The following is a 19,332-nucleotide window of genomic DNA, read 5'->3' on the forward strand; positions in this document are numbered from 1 at the left end:
TCTCTCTCTCGCATCATCATCACGGTGGCTAGGATATGTTAACTACCTCGCCTGGTACACAGGAGGTCGTGGTTCGATTCCAACCCTGACGCCCGCTGCTGTATATTTGTAGTTTGCGTGTCTCTCTCTCTCACGATCATCACGGTGGCTATGAGATGTTAACTACCTCGCCTGGCATACAGGAGGTCGTGGTTCGATTCCAACCCCGATGCCTGCTGCTGTATATTTGTAGTTTGCGTGTCTCTCTCTCTCATCATCATCACGGTGGCTAGGAGATGTTAACTACCTCGCCTGGTACACAGGAGGTCGTGGGTTCGATCTCAACCATGCTGCCTGCTGCTGTATATTTGGAGTTTGCGTGTCTCTCTCTCTCTCATCATCATCACGGTGGCTAGGAGATGTTAACTACCTCGCCTGGTATACAGGAGGTCGTGGGTTCGATCATGACCCTGACGCCTGCTGCTGTATATTTTGAGTTTGCGTGTCTCTCTCTCTCAACATCATCACGGTGGCTAGGAGATGTTAACTACCTCGCCTGGTATACAGGAGGTCGTGGGTTCGATCACGACCCTGACGCCTGCTGCTGTATATTTTGAGTTTGCATGTCTCTCTCTCTCAACATCGTCACGGTGGCTAGGAGATGTTAACTACCTCGCCTGGAATACAGGAGGTCGTGGGTTCGATCCCAACCATGCTGCCTGCTGCTGTAGATTTCTAGTTTGCGTGTCTCATTCTTTCTATCCCCGTGGTCGCGTGGATTTTGCTCCAGGTCCTCCGGTTTTATCCATCCACATTTAGAAACGTGCGTTTCGAGCGGCCTGCACCTTGCACCCCTGCAGCTTACACTCCCAGGGGGTGCGTGAACACACGGGTTAAGAACCACCGGTGTGGAGAATTAGGCTGCTGCTAGAAATCTCCACACGTGATGATGATGATGATAAGCCCACTTTTTTGGAGCTATCATTTGTGGTGGCCTGATCGCTTCTCAAAAAGAGCGACGTAGCAGCTCAGTGGGGCCTTACACCCGGTAAGGTAACAAAAAATCGCTCTAAAAAATAGTTTTAAATCGTTTCAAAATAGTAAACAAAAAACTTTTTTAAAATTTTTTAAATTGTTTAAAGAACTGTTTTAAAATATTGATTTAAAGCTTTCGCGACTGCAGGGATTCCTATTATTGGTTCTTTCGGTAAAGTCACCGCGTAGAAGGGAAACAATAAAATAATAAAAATATAAAACAATAAAATTATCACGACGTTTCGACTGCAACACAAGCAATCATCATCAGGTGTGAAAACCACAGCAAGTAAATTTTTATATTTTTATTAATTTATTGTTTCCCTTCTATGTGACTTTACCAAAAGAACCAAGAATATTTTCATTTAAAATAGTAAAAAAAGATATATCATAAAAATAAATTGCTAAAATATTGCGAAAAAAATCCTTAAAAATTATTTTAAAATAGTTTCAGAAATTTGTTTTTAAAAAAACATTTAAAAAATTGAAAAAGACAGCTTTCAAAAATGTAAGAAAAACAGTTACAAAACAGATAATTTTTTTTACGTAAAAAAAATTGTAACAAAAACTTTTAAAAAGTTGTAAAAAATGTGTTTCTAAATAGTACGAAAAAACTTAGGCAGACACTCGGTGTGTCTTTGTGTGTCTCTCTCTCTCTCTTTTTGTCTCTCTGCATGTGTGTCTGCCTGTGTTGTTTCCGTGTCTGTGTTTTATCATTCATTCTTACCTGATGATGGTTGCTTGTGTTGCAACCGAAACGTCGTATTTTATTATTATTTGATTTTGTTTAAAAATAGTAAAAAGAAACAGTAAAAAAAATTTTATTATAGTGAAAAAATAGTCAAAAAAACGTCAAAATTTCGTTAAAAAATAGTTAACAAAAACTCTTAAAAAATTTGTAAAACAAAATCGCGAAGAAAAAACTGTTACAAATTTTATTTAAAAAATACAGTTAAAAAAATTGTAAAAAAATAAATAAATGTTTTAGTTTTTTAAAAAAACTTTCAACAGAAATCCCCTTGACCTCTCCGTGGGGCAGTGTCACGGCACCCGCCCGTGGCCACTCCATGGCGTGGAGTCGCCCTCTCGTGGACGCGAGCTGCAGGTAGCGGAGCCTCCAGAGGGCCCACAAACAAACCACGGCACCACGTGACGCGGCTCACAACGACACCACCACAGGCATCTCCAGTGCTGGCTAAAGTGGCTGTGTCTCTCTCCTTGTCTCTCCATCTCTCCGGCTGTTTCCATCTCTCTCTGTGTCTCTGTCTCCCTGTCAATGTATCTCTCTATCTCTCTCTGCATTGCTCTGTCTGTCTGTTTCTCTCTGTCTCCATCTCTCTGTCTCCGTTTCTCTCTCCCTCTCTCTGTCTCTGAGTTTCTCTGTCAATGTCTCTCTGTGTCTCTCTGTGCTTCGTCCTCTTTGTCTCTTGCTGTCTGTCTCTATGTCTCTCCGTCTCTATCTCCGTCTCTGTCTCCCTGTCAATGTATCTTTGTATCTCTCTGCATTGCTCTGTCTGTTTATTTTTTTTAATTTTTTTACGATCAGAGGAAACAAGAAGATGCTCGGTGTAGTCGGCACTTTGCTTCGTTCATCATTTCGTTTTTTTATGCTTTGCTTTATGTAACCCCCCCTTTTAAATGAAAGACCCAACAAAATATATATTTTAAACTACGACAAGTGCTGCATCTGCACGCAGCCCTTCCCACAGTCAAACGGCCTCCGACGGGTAGCTCAGATCTGCATGCAGAGCTCTCCGTCATCCGCCACCGAGCACACGGCCTCCTCCAGCGCCCACTGCTCCTTGAAGGCCGGCACGGCGTGGGTCAGCCGCGCACGGCGGAACTCCGGCCACACCCTGGCTCCGACCAGAGCGCGGAAGATGCCCAGGCTGCTGGCCGGACGTTGCCCCTCCAGGGCCACCTTCCTCGCCCTGTATATGGCGAGCTTGGCGTGGCCGACGAGCACGTTGACCGGCCCCTGAAGATGTTGGGGTCCGTCGCCCTTCAGGTATCCAAAGATGAGGACCGTCGGGAAGAAGTGGAGGCTGAACCTTAGGAGGATGTTTCTCAGGACCTTGAACAACGAGTCCAGGCTCTTGCACTCCACGTATTGGTGCGCCACCGTCTCCACTTTACCGCAGAACCGGCACTCCGGGGACGTGTCGGTGAAGCGCGCCGGGGAGGCGTCGGTGGTGACGGTGCCGTGGGCGATGCTCCAGCTGAGGTCGCCGATGCGGTTGTACGTCGGGCTGGAGTGGAGTTGCCTCCAGCGAGGCCTCCCCGGAGAGACGCAGGGCAGGGCTTTCCTCCAGGCATGGTCCTTGTGGCTCCTCAGGGTGTCCTGTTGGTGGAACCGGACCATGTAGGAGTAGAGCACCTTCCTCTTTACATTTGCGAAGGCCACCTCCGGCAGGTCTTCCAGCCGGCACAGGTTGTGATCCGCCTTCGTTTGTCCTCATTGGCGATGCAGTGGCACAACTGAGAGCTCCGGTTGAGGGGGACCGAGAGGGGCCTCGTCCTCCCCAACGCCGATGGGGGGCGTTCTCCCCGCTGCCGCTGAGAAGGCCCCCTTGGCTTCGGCCAGGATCCGGGCAGCCACCCGGAGCGACTGCAGCCCCCCTGTCTTTGCGGCCATGTCTGCTGGTCCGAGCCACCGGCCCCGTGTTTCAGGCTCCACCAGATCTCCCATCCTGGCGAGCCGCGCATTGGCGAGGCGCCTCTCCATGCCGGGGATGGTGGTGGTGGATGGCAGCTTTGTCTGTGGGTTCCTGAGGATCGGTTCGAAGACCAGATCCTTGGCTGATCGCGGTTGGTTCAGCCTCCTGATGGCGAGGGAGCTCCATGTCTGCAGGACGCTTCTGTAGAAGGGTGGCAGCTGTCCCAGTGGGAGGCCCTGCAGGTCCACGTAGAATAGTTGCTTGGAGCACTGCAGACCCCCCAGCTGTTTCAGGAGGAAGGAGGCCGTGATGCTCCAGGCCGGTGCAGGGGCGGCGTGCAGGAACTGTGACCGCCCTCGTCCAGTGGCAGGGCCAGGACCCCAGCCGCGACCCGGTGTCCTCCACCCGGCCAGAAGAAGTCGAGGACTCGCTTCTGAAGTGCGTTGACGAGGCTCATGGGGGGGGTGCAGGGAGAAGAGTCGGTGCCACAGCATGGACGTCACCAGCTGGTTCACCACCAACGTCTTTATCCTGAAGGTGAGGAACTTGCACAGGCGACTCCAGGTGCCCAGCCGCTCCTTCACCTTCTTCTCCAGCTCGACCCAGTTCCTCCGCGGTGGTTCCTCCTCTGGTCCGAGGAACACCCCCAGGTGGTGCAGCGATGTTGTGCTCCAATTGATGGCTTTTGCCTTCTCGGGACACTCGGTCATGTCCCACGCTCCAACCAACAGGCCGCTGCACTTTTGCTGTCTGTCTGTTTCTCTCTGTCTCCATCTCTCTGTCTCCGTTTCTCTCTCTCTGTCTCTGAGTTTCTCTGTCAATGTCTCTCTATGTCTCTCTGTGCTTCGTTCTATTTGTCTCTTACTGTCTGTCTCTATGTCTCTCTGTCTCCATCTCTCTCTCCGTCTCTATCTCCGTCTCTGTCTCCCTGTCAATGCATCTCTGTATCTCTCTCTCTCTCTGCATCACGCTCATGTTCACCTTCTGGCGTGTGCGATGACCACCACAACCACGTGACTTTTCTTTCGTCTTGTGCGCAGTGCTTTTAGCGCCACAGCGCGTGGATTTATAGCGTTTATTTTCATTTGTGTTGTTGGTGACTTTGTGTATTTCGTATCGAAATCGCCTCCAGTGCTGTTGCTGCTGGCGGCAATAAAAGTTGTTTAAAAGTCAAAGTCTACGTCTCCATCTCTCTCCGTCTCTCTCCCTCTCTCTCTCTGTCTCTCTCTCCGTCTCTGTCTTTCCCTCTCAATGTCTCTCTGTATATCTCTCTCTGTCTCTCTTTCTCTCTCTTTCTCTGTCTCTCTCTCTCTGTCTCTCTGTCGTTCTGTTTCTCTCTCTCTAATGTCTCTCTCCGCCTCTCTCTTTGTCTCTTTCTGTCTCTTTCTCTGATTCCACCTCTCTCTGTGTCTCCCACTTTGCGTCTCTCTATGTCCACACCTCTCTCTGATGTCTCTCTCCGATGTCTCTCTCTACTGTCTCTCTCTCTCTCATGTCTCTCTCTGATGTATCTCTTTACCTGTATCTCTCTCTGCTTCCTCTCTCTGTTGTCTCTCTCATGTCTCTCTGTCTCTCTATGTCTCCACCTGTCCCTGGTGTCTCTCCGATGTCTCTCTCCGATGTCTCTCTCTCTCTGCATCTCCATCGCTCTGGTCACAGGTCGACTCACGCGAACGCAACGGGAGGAGCGAGCCAGGTGGTGATCACGCGAAGCAACTCGCCCATCAACACGAGCATCGTCTTCGACCAGAGCAGGAAGACGCTCGTGGTGGACGCCAAAGTCACAAATTTCTTCCTCAAGGTGCGACCCTGGGGGTGGTGGGGTGGGGGCAGGGCCGGGTCAATTTATCAACACCCGGGGTTGGTGGCCGTCAGTGGGAATCGAACTCGGGTCGCCGGGTTCGTAGCACGCTAACCGCTGCACCACCGCTCTCCGTGAGACTACGGGGCAGGCAGGACAGTCATCAAATATAAAGATCCATGTTTTGTTTTTCGGTTGAGCCACATCAGAATGTTTTATTTATCTTGGAGAAATCCGAAGAGCTTTGAAACCCTGTTTCACAAACTGAAACATTTTTTTGTTTATTGTTGCCAGGTGTAAGGCCACACTGAGCCGCTACAATGCTCCTTTTCAGGTGTGACCTGACTATCACAATTGATAACCCAACGAAGTGGGATCGTCATCATCATCATCACGTGGAAATTAATATCAGCCTAATACTGTAAACGCACGTTTCTAAAATGTGGAGGGAAAAGCCGGAGGATACGGAGAAAAATCCACGCGACCACAGGGAGAGACACGCAAACTCCAAATATACAGCAGGCATCAGGGTTGGGATCAATTCCACGACCTCCCGTACACCGGGCAGGGTGTTCAACATCTCGCCACTGATGTCTAGTCGGGATGGGTCAGAAATTTACAACAACCACCAATACCAAACACCGACCGGAGTGCAGAGTACAGCAAAGGTAAACAAATCATCTAAAACTAAATGAATAAACTAAAACTAGACTGTGTTTTTTTTATTAAGTCTACATTTTTTTGTTTGTTACTGGGACACAGGAAGGTCCAACTGAGCTGCTATGTTAGTAGCTTCTTTGCAGAAGCCGCCTATCTGTCACGAATGTGCGTCCAACGCTCGTCAGGGAAGAGAGCTGGTGAATGGGTCTCCAACCGATACCCCTCTCCCAGTGCCACCTCCACCTATGGCTATGCCAGCTACAAACCTACGGCATGGCTGATCACGATGATAATGATGATGAGTGATCACTGACGATGATGGCTCATGATGATAGCTAATGATGATGACTGCTGCCGCTGATGATGGCTGATGATGATGGTGATGGCTGATGATGATGGCTGCTGATGATGTGGTTGATGATTATAATACTGGCGGCTGATGATGATGGCTGATAATGATGGCTGATGATGACGATGATAGCTGATGATGATGATAGCCGATGATGATGATGATGACGGTGATGTGGCTGCAGGAGTTCCCCGAGCAGAGTGGGCGCTACCCTCGCTGTGCCGTCGTGGGGAACGGAGGGATCCTCGCCAACAGCTCCTGCGGCTCCCAGATCGACGCAGCCGACTTCGTGATCCGGTGAGAGGGGGGGAGGAGAGGATTAGGGAGAGGGAGGAGTGAGAGTGAGAGGGAGTGTGAGAGTGAGTGTGAGAGTGATTGTGTCTATAAATGTGGGCAGGGTTGAACTCTAGATGTGTGGGCAGGGTTGACTATAGACGTGTGGGCAGGGTTGACTCTAGTCGTGTGGGCAGAGTTGACTATAGACGTGTGGGCAGGGTTGACTCTAGACGTGTGGGCAGGGTTGACTATAGACATGTGGGCAGGGTTGACTATAGATGTGTGGGCAGGGTTGACTATAGACGTGTGGGCAGGGTTGACTCTAGACGTGTGGGCAGGGTTGAACTCTAGATGTGTGGGCAGGGTTGACTCTAGACATGTGGGCAGGGTTGACTATAGACGTGTGGGCAGGGTTGACTCTAGTCGTGTGGGCAGGGTTGACTATAGACGTGTGGGCAGGGTTGACTATAGACATGTGGGCAGGGTTGAACTCTAGTCGTGTGGGCAGGGTTGACTCTAGTCGTGTGGGCAGGGTTGACTATAGACATGTGGGCAAGGGTTGAACTCTAGATGTGTGGGCAGGGTTGAACTCTAGATATGTGGGCAAGGATTGAACTCTAGTCGTGTGGGCAGGGTTGACTATAGACGTGTGGGCAAGGGTTGAAGTCTAGACACGTGGGCAGGGTTGAACTCTAGATATGTGGGCAGGGTTGAGCGCTAGACGTGTGGGCAGGGTTGACTATAGACGTGTGGGCAGGGTTGAACTCTAGACATGTGGGCAGGGTTGAGCTCTAGATGTGTGGGCAGGGTTGACTCTAGACGTGTGGGCAGGGTTGACACTAGACGTGTGGGCAAGGGTTGACTCTAGACGCGTGGGCAGGGTTGAACTCTAAACACGTGGGCAGGGTTGAACTCTAGACGTGTGGGCAGGGTTGACTCTAGATGTGTGGGCAGGGTTGAACTCTAGACGTGTGGGCAGGGTTGACTCTAGATGTGTGGGCAAGGGTTGAACTCTAGATGTGTGGGCAGGGTTGACTCTAGATGTGTGGGCAAGGGTTGAACTCTAGACGTGTGGGCAGGGTTGACTCTAGACGTGTGGGCAAGGGTTGAACTCTAGACATGTGGGCAGGGTTGACTATAGACGTGTGGGCAGGGTTGTGGCTCACCCCCTTCGTTGTCCACCAGATGCAACATACCTCCCGTGGGGGGCGACTTCCAGGACGACGTGGGAAGCAAAACGGACATCGTCACCTCCAACCCGACCATCTTCATCAAGCGGTGAGCGAGCGAGCGAGCAAGCCCGCGTGCCGATGGTCGACTCAGCCTCAAGTGAGCACACTGGTGTGCCGTGTGTGTACTAAACGTTGCCATTAGGGAGACAAAGGCGGCCCCGGGTGCTTTGAAGGCCCAACCAACCCGCACAATGTGCCCGCACCACCAAGCCTTCACAATTGCCGACTCACTAACAGCACGTGCCTCCAAAATCCCGTTCAAAGGCTACACACGGGGGGTATCTTTGTCTTTCATGATAGTTTTTGTTTGGGCTAGATCGCGTGAATATAAACGTTGTGTCGTTGAACCCGCCACCACCCGACACATCCAATTAGTCAGTTTTAGTGCCAAGCGAACAGAACGCGGCCAATTCGTCACAAGTACAGCCGCACCGGTTTGTTGGAGAGCAAATCCACAATTTTTACAACTCTGAGTCTGTCGTTTCACCAACAATTACAACCGGCTTCATCAGGCGGCGCGGCCGGATTTTTGGAGACATCCTCCCTCCTCTTCCGTTCCTTCAATAGAGGGCTAGATGTGACGACGTCCCTTGTGAGCTCCTTCACATGCGAAGTCGGTGGGGGAGGGGAGGGATTTGATTTGTGCTTTGTTTAACCAGGGCCTCTGTGCCGTAAGCAGAATCGTCCAATAGGAGGTAGGTGGGCGAGCGAATCGGGGGCCGACCGCCCTGGGCCGCGGCCCCCGCCCCGCCTCCCGCCCCGCCCCTACGATGTCTGTAGAACCCCGACCACGCTCGCCGCCACCAACTCGGGGTGACGGTTATCTGAACCGGTCCTGGGCTTCTCCCCTAGGTCGACTCGGCCTCAAATGAGTACCTGGGTGTGGTGTGTAGTAAACACAAAGGTCGTGGTGTTAGCCACCCATCCCCTTGTGTTCCGTGCCGGTTTTCATAGGTGCTCGCTAACTGCACTTGCCCCAACAGTCTGTTAAGGCTATATGGGGGATTTTTGTATTTTTATTTGTAATCCATGTGCATTTATATGTGTGTAACCCCGTGTGTGTGTACCCCGTGTGTGTGTGTGTAACCCCGTGTGTGTGTGTAACCCCATGTGTGTGTGTAACCCCGTGTGTGTGTAACCCCGTGTGTGTGTGTGTGTGTACCCCGTGTGTGTGTGTAACCCCATGTGTGTGTGTAACCCCGTGTGTGTGTAACCCCGTGTGTGTGTGTGTACCCCGTGTGTGTGTGTAACCCCGTGTGTGTGTAACCCCATGTGTGTGTGTAACCCCGTGTGTGTGTAATCCCGTGTGTGTGTGTAACCCCATGTGTGTGTATGTAGATTCGAGTCCCTGATCGGGAGCAGGAAGGAGTTCATCAGGAAGATGTCTTCGTATGGCGCCAGCATCCTGCTCATCCCCGCCTTCTCCGTGTCTGCGTACACATCGCTCGCGTACAGGGTAACAATGGGCCCGCTCACATCCACCCGTGTCCACCAGTGTCCACCTGTGCACCACGTGTCCATACGGGATCACACGCGGCAGCGATTCCTCACACCCCCCCCCCGCCCCCCTTCCGCCCCCCCCTTCCTCCCCGCCCGCCCCCCCAGGCCATATTTACCCTGGACGACTTTGAGTCCCAGCAGCGCGTGGCCTTCTTCAACCCCTCCTACATGAGGGCCATCTCCCGCTTCTGGAAGAAACGCGGCGTCAGGGAGTCGCACCTCACTTCGGGCCTCATGATGGTAACGATGCACCACGGGAACAGTCTCCAGTGTCTCCCAGTGACTTCCGTGTCTCCCAGTCTATCCCAGTGTCTCCCCGTGTCTCCCAGTGTCTACACCTCTGTCTGCTCGTGTCTCCCGGTGTCTCCCATGTCTCTCAGTGACTCCCAGTGTCTACACCTCTGCCTCCCTGTCTCCCGTGTCTCCCAGTGTCTCCCCGTGTCTCTAGTGTCTCCCAGTGTCTCATGTCTCCCCGTGTCTACACCACTGCCTCCCGTGTCTCCAAGTGTCTCCCTGCGTCTCCCCGCTTCTCCCTTTTCGTTTAATGCATTCAATTTACTTTATGCGTAAAAAACTCGCCCCAATTGGAGAGGGCATCGCAATACGTTATGGTATAAATTAAACGAAGGTAGTCCTCCTACCTATATTTTGCACACTCGAAATGAAGGACGTGGGCAGGTGCTCCAAATCGAGGGCAAACACATTAATTGTGATAATCTGTAAAATACAACAGCACGTGTGTCATACAGAAATTCTCAACCGAGTCGCCATTAACCACGTGACTGGTGTACAGGTCGGTTACTCAACAACAGCTTCCCTTAAACCCAATTCCACTCCTGATAAACCAGCTTTATCTTTAATCATAACCTTTACACTTCACTATTTGAAAATTACTTTAATCCTAAGCTATATGTCTATCTATACCATTCACTTATATTGGTATCTTACACCCATTATCTGTATATGTACTGTTTATGTACAACTGACTACTAGCATTGCAAGTAGTCATACTCTGGGTGCATGGGCATGGTTATAGAATAAACATGATTAGGGTTAGAGAATTACCAGTATTAACTACAGTACATCATCCTTCACAGTGTACAGTGCTAAACTCTCTCCTATTGAATATATCACAAACTACCAATTCAAAGCCAAGCTTAAAGACTAGAACATTTTTATAACTATAAAAAGCAACATTTGGGCCCTTTACCTATAAAATGCAACAGCACGTGCGACACACACACAGCAAGTCGCCATTAACCACGTGACTGGTGTACAGGTCCAGGTTACTCAATAACCCTGCCAGCCACCTGCAGGCCCGACTCAGTATCGCATGCTGGTGTACACACGAGCATTGATGTATTGCACAGCACATCAGGACCTTCACAAAACCACACTTTACTCCATTGCTGTACGAGAAAATAATTAAAAGAGTGGTCCATTCCTAATGTGCCGCATATAAAATCAAGACGCGTATCAAAATATCGACCACGGGCCAAGACGGGCAGGTGTGGTGGGAGCACAATCAGATAGCGGTTAATACTGAAGCACCAATCAAGAGATGAGATGAACTGGGTTTGAGTCAAGGTGCAGCTTCGGCTTGTGTCTCCCCTTGTCTCCCCGTGTCTCCCTGTGTCTCCCCGTGTCTCCCCGTGTCTCCCTGTGTCTCGCTGTGTCTCTCCGTGTATCCTTGTGTCTCCCCATGTCTTCCAACTTCCCCTTGCATCTTCCCTCCGAAGTAAGTCTGAGCATTTCTTTATGAGTCCACTACCATGGTGGCTAGGAGATGTCAACTACCTCGCCTGGTGTACAGGAAGATGTGGGTTTGATCCCAACCTTGACTCCTGCTGTATGTTTGGAGTTTGCGTGTCTCTCTCTCTCATCATCATCATCATCACGGTGGCGAGGAGATGTTAACTACCTCGCCTGGTGTACAGGAGGACGTGGGTTCGATCCCGACCCTGACGCCTGCTGTATGTTCGGAGTTTGCGTGTCTCTCTCTCATCATCATCATCATCACGGTGGCGAGGAGATGTTAACTACCTCGCCTGGTATGCAGGAGGTCGTTGCATCTCTCTCCTTCTCCGTGGTGGCGTGGATTTTTCTCCGGGGTCCTCCGGTTTTTCCCCTCCACGTTCAGAATCAACAGCACGCGTTTAGAATATTTGATGATGATGATAATAAGCCACTTCATTGAGCTATCATTCGTGATAGCCAGGTCATTCTGAAAGAAGAGCGACATAGCAGCTCAGTGGTACCTTACGCATTGGGATCTTCAGATGGAATACACATTATACATTCGTATTATTATTAGCAGCTAAAAATGGTTTAATAGTTTAAATAGAATGCGCACACTGCTACCACATTCTCCCCGTGTCTCCCAAAACATCTCCCACCCGCCCCTACCCCCTCCCCCCCAGACGAGCGTGGCAATGGACCTGTGCGACGAGGTGCACGTCTATGGCTTCTGGCCGTTCGTGCACGACCTGCCCACCCCGGCGCAGGTGAAGGAGGACGAGAGGAGGAGGACGCCCAAGAGGAGCAGGAAGAGGAAGAAGGGGGCGCAGACCGCCGTGGCCCCCACGGCCACCGCTGTTGACCGACCGCCGGGCCGCCGGCTGCCCCACCACTACTACGACGACCAACAGCCCAAGACGGTGCACTCCATGCCCAGCGAGTTCGCCGAGCTGCTGCGGCTGCACAGCCGTGGGGTGCTCCGCCTGCACGTGAACGCGTGCGGGGAGCAGTAATGGTGCGGCGTTGGTGGCGGCGGTTCCCTCCAGAACCCCCATCCCCCCGCAGAACCCACGTTCCCCCACCAGAACCCACGTTCCCCCTTCATAACCCACGCTCCCCCTCCAGAACCCACGTTCCCCCACCAGAACCCACGTTCCCCCTCCAGAACCCACGTTCCCCCTTCATAACCCACGCTCCCCCTCCAGAACCCACGTTCCCCCACCAGAACCCACGTTCCCCCGCCAGAACCCAAGTTCCCCCTTCATAACCCACGTTCCCCCTCCAGAACCCACGTTCCCCCACCAGAACCCACGTTCCCCCACCAGAACCCACGTTCCCCCTTCATAACCCACGCTCCCCCTCCAGAACCCACGTTCCCCCACCAGAACCCACGTTCCCCCTCCAGAACCCACGTTCCCCCTTCATAACCCACGCTCCCCCTCCAGAACCCACGTTCCCCCACCAGAACCCACGTTCCCCCGCCAGAACCCAAGTTCCCCCTTCATAACCCACGTTCCCCCTCCAGAACCCACGTTCCCCCACCAGAACCCACGTTCCCCCACCAGAACCCACGTTCCCCCACCAGAACCCACGTTCCCCCACCAGAACCCACGTTCCCCCTCCAGAACCCACGTTCCCCCACCAGAACCCACGTTCCCCCACCAGAACCCACGTTCCCCCTCCAGAACCCACGTTCCCCCACCAGAACCCACGTTCCCCCTCCAGAACCCACGTTCCCCCTCCAGAACCCATGTTCCCTCCAGAACCCACGTTCCCCCTCCAGAACCCACGTTCCCCCACCAGAACCCACGTTCCCCCACCAGAACCCACGTTCCCCCTCCAGAACCCACATTCCCCCACCAGAACCCACGTTCCCCCACCAGAACCCACGTTCCCCCTCCAGAACCCACGTTCCCCCACCAGAACCCACGTTCCCCCTCCAGAACCCACGTTCCCCCTCCAGAACCCACGTTCCCTCCAGAACCCACGTTCCCCCACCAGAACCCACGTTCCCCCACCAGAACCCACGTTCCCCCTCCAGAACCCACGTTCCCCCACCAGAACCCACGTTCCCCCACCAGAACACACGTTCCCCCTCCAGAACCCACGTTCCCCCACCAGAACCCACGTTCCCCCTCCAGAACCCACGTTCCCCCTCCAGAACCCACGTTCCCTCCAGAACCCACGTTCCCCCACCAGAACCCACGTCCCCCCACCAGAAACCTACGTTCCCCCTCCAGAACCCACGTTCCCCCACCAGAACCCACGTTCCCCCACCAGAACACACGTTCCCCCTCCAGAACCCACGTTCCCCCACCAGAATCCACGTTCCCCCACCAGAACCCACGTTCCCCCACCAGAACCCACGTTCCCCCACCAGAACCCACGTTCCCCCACCAGAACCCACGTTCCCCCTCCAGAACCGACGTTCCCCCTCCAGAACCCACGTCCCCCACCAGAACTCACGTTCATCCTCCAGAACCCACGTTCCCCCTCCAGAACCCACGTTCCCACCACAACCCACATTCCCCCACCAGAAACCACGTTTCCCCACCAGAACCCGCGTTCCCCCCGGTACCCACGTTTTAGATGCTTCTAGATGCTACCTAGCGTCACACAACAAAGACATTGGGATGCTGCTGGATGCTTCTAGATGATACCCACCGCGTGTCCTCAATCTTCGTTGGGCCCTGTGTACGCATCTCATGCACGTTATCGCGGACCGTGCTTTACCCCCTGCATTACATATATATTTATTACCACGGCATGTTTCAATAACGCGACGTTCTTCGGGAACCCGACTACTGCCTCCCGCTGCGTTGTCGGGGAGCAAGACCGTCATATAAACGACGTTCGGTATTTATTTAGGGGGTGTTTGAACATCTTAACACAACTCCCGTTGTATTGCCAGAGAGGCTAAACACATTTTTATTATTTTTCATGCTTTGATACTGGCACAAGCTGATCACCCCGAGCTATACATGCAATAATACACGTGCATTGTCTTTGTGCTGTTCGCCTTTTGGCGTTCTCTGGTCTGACACTGGTGGTGAGACTTAGGCCCTCAAGAAGGCTGCTGTCTCTGGTGTAGGTCAATCAGTTTCAAAGACAACGCCCATATAATTATCCGAGCCATGTTCGTTTGCATGTTCACCACAAGTACTGTGTGTGGTTAATGCAGTGCTTGATTCCTTGTGGTAGGTATCTATTTGGTTCAAACACCAAATACATACTTCCTGTTTTATCGGCAGAAAGGGTAAACCTCTTCTGATTTTTCCTACGTAATATGTTGAACTTCTTTCTCACCACCGTGCATGGCCAACCGCGCTAATAGGAGGTGTCGGGGGGAGGGAAGGACAACAAACTAAACACAACAACAATAATTTCAAATGAAATTAGTTTGTCGATCTAGATGATGATGATTTAAAAGTGCCACAGCTCCCAGTGGCTTCCTAATGTCGCAAGGAAGGAGCGTTCCAGACGGCCACAGAAGCGCCGCGTGGCGACGATGCGGTGATCGCCGTCTTCGTTCGACGGCTTAGCCAGAAGCCGTCGTCGCCGCTTAGCGAGGATGACGAGAGAGTTCGCGTGACCGACGGTCCGTAGTATGTAGCTAATTGACGAGATCAGCGAGGTGACGCTGAAAGGGTACGCACGGACGGGTTCGTGAACACGCGCACGCACTCATGCATATGCACGCACAACAACAACCACCGCAAAAACAACCACAACAACAACAACCACAGCGACCACTTCAACGACAACAACCACCACAACAACAACCACAACAACAACGACACAACAACAACCACAACAACCACAGCAACCACTTCAACGACAACAACCACAACACCACCACAACAACCACGATAGCTGTGATCCAGGGTATTTAGTCTTTCTGTTTACAATTCCCTCAACGCCCTCTCTCACATGTAAACTTTACGATCTCCAAAGTAGGTGTGCAACTTGCGCAGATACATAAACTTAATTTATTACTTTTTTCGCGGTGTATAAAGGATGATCATGATGATGATTGTTTTTCGGTGTGGAAATATATATATGGCAATTCTGGAATATGTTTATCATCTTTCTCCCTCCTTGTACCCTTCCACTGGAATCAACTTCCCCTGTACATAGACTCAGCACTGCTACCCATAGAGTCAACACTCCCCGTAGACTCAACACTGCTCATAGACTCAATACCGTTACCCATAGAGTCAACACTACCCACAGACTCAACAACTCCCCTGTACATCTTAGCAATCCACCTCCATAACCTCCTTCCGTTCCTCTCTTAAATCCTCACCTCTTCTCCATCGCCCATTCCTATTCCTCGTCCCGTCGCAACCTCTGCATGGAATCTATAATCTCGAACACTGAGCCCTAAGAGTTAGCAGCTGTAGTTTGCGTGCCTGAGCCTGGCTCTACGAAGTCGCAGCTATTTCCATCTGGAAACCTCTGCAGCCGAAGCGTGCCCTTCGCATTTTATGGGCCTGAGGTGTTATATAGCACCGAACCGTCGGGAATGTTCGCACGTGCCTTAGGCTGGTACCCTCTGGACTCTCGGGCGTTAACTACGGACCCCAATAATCCCGAGCAAGCGGGGCCTTCGTCTCACCGAGCCATTTCCATGACGACGACGACGATAGTAATATTGTTGAAACTGCCACCACGGAACGCTTGGAATAATTCGCGGGCAGAAATTGCTGCGGGGCCTTTGAAGAAAGAGCTGGAGGACCTTTTTTAGAAAGTGGTGGGGATTTCACGAAAGGGGTGGTGACCGATGACAAAGAGGTGCAGGACCTTTAAGGAAGATGTGAGGCCTTTAAGAAAAGGAGAGGAAGACCTCACAGACAATGGCTTGATGATGACATTACCTGTCAACCCCTTATCAGTGCCCTACCTAATTAAAGACCGTATTGGTCACCCCGTACCCCTTATAAATCTCAACGTTCATCCTACAAAGTCGCATCACAGGGGAGAAACACAAACAAATGGACACAATTATTTTCTTGTTGCCCGTATTGAAACGGCGGTTCTCCGTATGGACCTGAAAAACTACATTTACCTGTACAAGAACACGGGCTTAAACCGTACTGGTTGACGGGTATGCATTTGTATGTACGCGATCAGGCCCAAAAAAAAAATACACCTCTATTGTGGATAATATTTGCTCTCGGTCCGTCAACGCCAATGGCACCTGCAGGGTTGGTCCAGTAACCCTCCTCCTGCCAGCAAGCGTGGCGCGTTCGAATGAAATTAGTTTGTCAATCTAGATGATGATGATGATTTAAAAGTGCCACAGCTCCCAGTGGCTTCCTAATGTCGCAAGGAAGGAGCGTTCCAGACGGCCACAGAAGCGCCACTTGCGAGGATGACGAGGGGGTTCGCGTGGCCTCGGCGTGCACGTGGCCTGGCATGACACAGGCCACGTGGGCGGCGCGCGTCACCACCACGTGGTGGCGAATGGCAGAGAGAGGCGTTCGGCTTTTTTGGTCGATAAAAAAAAGTGTACGGGCAAAAAAATTGCGAAGGGATTTTTGACTCGACGCGCATGAAGTCGCGTGGTTTGTTGTTGTTTTTTGTTGCATAATCGGTGAGGAGGGGTGGGGGGGAACCGGGTCAAACCGGTTAGTCGCACGCAAAAAAAATGTTTAGAGCGATAAACATCGGCACGCGTGTGTGTGTATGTGTTTTAGCCGGCGAAACGTGCAATGAGAATTAGTTTTATTTTAAAAATATTCAAACGTGCGGACACACATATATATAAATGCTGTCTTAGCTGGGAAATGTATATGGGGGACAGTATAGGAGCAGAGGGGAAGACGGAGAATTAAGTCTCGGCGTAGACGCGGTTTGAACGATCGGATGCAACTGTGGAGTCTGAAACTCGATGCGGAGTTGTTCTTATCTTATCTCTGATGAGCACTGACCACAGACTAACATTGCCCATAGACTAACATTGACCATAGACTAACATTGCCCATAGACTAACATTGCCAATTGATTTACACTACCCACAGACTAACATTGCCCATATAGTAACATTGCCCAGATATTTAAATTGCCCATAGACTAGCATTGCCCATAGATTAAAATTGCCCATAGACTTTCATTGCCCATGAACTATCATTGCCCATAGACTAACATTGACCATAGACTAACATTTCCCATAGACTAACATTGCCAATTGATTTACACTACCCACAGACTAACATTGTCCATATAGTAACATTGCCCAGATATTTAAATTGCCCATAGACTAGCATTGCCCATAGATTAAAATTGCCCATAGACTTTCATTGCCCATGAACTATCATTGCCCATAGACTAACATTGACCATAGACTAACATTGCCCATAGACTAACATTGCCAATTGATTTACACTACCCACAGACTAACATTGTCCATATAGTAACATTGCCCAGATATTTAAATTGCCCATAGACTAACATTGCCCATAGATTTAAATTGCCCATAGACTTTCATTGCCCATGAACTATCATTGCCCATAGACTAACATTGACCATAGACTAACATTGACCATAGACTAACATTGCCCATAGACTAACATTGCCAATTGACTTACACTACCCACAGACTAACATTGCCCATATAGTAACATTGCCCAGATATTTATATTGCCCATAGACTAACATTGCCCATGAACTATCATTGCCCATAGACTAACATTGCCCATAGACTAACATTGACCATAGACTAACATTGCCCATAGACTAACATTGACCATAGACTAACATTGACCATAGACTAACATTGCCCATAGACTAACATTGCCAATTGACTTACACTACCCACAGACTAACATTGCCCATATAGTAACATTGCCCAGATATTTAAATTGCCCATAGACTAACATTGCCCATGAACTATCAATGCCCATAGACTAACATTACCCATAGACTAACATTGCCCATAGGACTAACATTGCACATAGTCTTGCATTGTCCATTGACTTACATTGCCCAAAGACTAACATTGCCCATCGAGTGACATTGCCCACGGACTTATCATGGACAGCTAAATGGAAGCAAGGCGCTCACCACTGACGTAAGGAAGCGTGGCACACATATCGTGATAACACCGTGGAGATGTCAATAAGTATTTGCATCTGCTGTTATTGATTCGCATCGATTGTTATTGATCTAAGATTCCAATAGATTCGAGTTTGAATGTGTAATAAAAAAAAACATTACAGACCACTTTGGCCATCCACTGCTGGATGAAAGCGTCCGCCCTCCCCACGCCGTGTGAGTCATGAGGCTTGGTTGACCATACTTCACCATGCTGGTCATCCAGCCAACACCAGCGGCGATTACCTGAACTGCTCCTGGGTCTAGGTCGACTCAAAATGATGCGTTGGAAACATCGCCACCGGGGAGACAAAGGCGGTCGGCCGTGGTGCTGGCCCACCGTGCCGCTCCACTGTGAATTGTGCTGTGGATCCATTGAGTCGCGTTACTTCGCCGTGAGATGATAACGACGAGCGCTGTGTTTACGTTTGTGTGTGTGTGTGCGCGCGCTTGTACAATTGTGGGATAACTTATCCAGCGGGGAAATGAAGGGTGGTCGTTTTAAATTTTGATTTAAAGCTTTCGTGACTGCAGTAATTAATATTCTTATATAGCATTCACCATCACCAAGTACCAACAAGACAAAGATCCCCCGTGTAGCCAGCACCACGCCCGGCCGCCTTTGTCTCCCCAGTGGCGATGTTCATGACACACCGCACCAGGTTGAGGCTGAGTCGACCTGGGGGAGGCCCAGGACCGGTTCAGATAATAATCGTCACTGGTGTTGGCCGTGAGCGGGAATCGAACTCGGGTTTTCTGGGTTCGTAGCGCAACGCGCGAACCCGCTCCGGGACCGTCCATAAATGACGTCACGCGATTTTGGACGATTTTTGACCCCCCCCCCCCCCCGCGTCACACGGCGTCACAAAGTCAGACCCCCCCCCTCAAATATGACGTCACAAAGCTCTGCCCCCCCCCCCCAAACCATATTTCCATTTTTTAAATAAAACATGCTTCAAATCGCTTTAGACTGTCGTCATTGTAGTGCGTATTTACTGTGGCGCTGCACTA

At 50.9% G+C, this 19,332-nt stretch overlaps 1 protein-coding gene across 1 annotated transcript in view; it reads left to right on the plus strand.

The window, feature by feature from the left end:
- The window catches only part of LOC116955524 (alpha-N-acetylneuraminide alpha-2,8-sialyltransferase-like), a 160,739-nt gene extending 142,289 nt beyond the window's left edge, over nt 1-18,450 (plus strand). The window contains exons 7-12 of the mRNA XM_032976657.2: nt 5,331-5,472; nt 6,666-6,778; nt 7,943-8,035; nt 9,328-9,445; nt 9,595-9,729; nt 11,910-18,450. Of these exons, the coding sequence (XP_032832548.2) occupies nt 5,331-5,472; nt 6,666-6,778; nt 7,943-8,035; nt 9,328-9,445; nt 9,595-9,729; nt 11,910-12,239 (931 nt within the window). The 3' untranslated portion in view covers nt 12,240-18,450. The remainder of the gene's footprint in view (nt 1-5,330; nt 5,473-6,665; nt 6,779-7,942; nt 8,036-9,327; nt 9,446-9,594; nt 9,730-11,909) is intronic.
- The last annotated feature ends 882 nt before the right edge of the window (nt 18,451-19,332 follow it).

Source organism: Petromyzon marinus, chromosome 60 (genome assembly GCF_048934315.1).
Source record: "Petromyzon marinus isolate PM22_M1 ecotype Great Lakes invasive population chromosome 60, UKy_Petmar_22M1.pri1.0, whole genome shotgun sequence".
NCBI classification, from domain to species: Eukaryota; Metazoa; Chordata; class Hyperoartia; order Petromyzontiformes; family Petromyzontidae; genus Petromyzon; species Petromyzon marinus.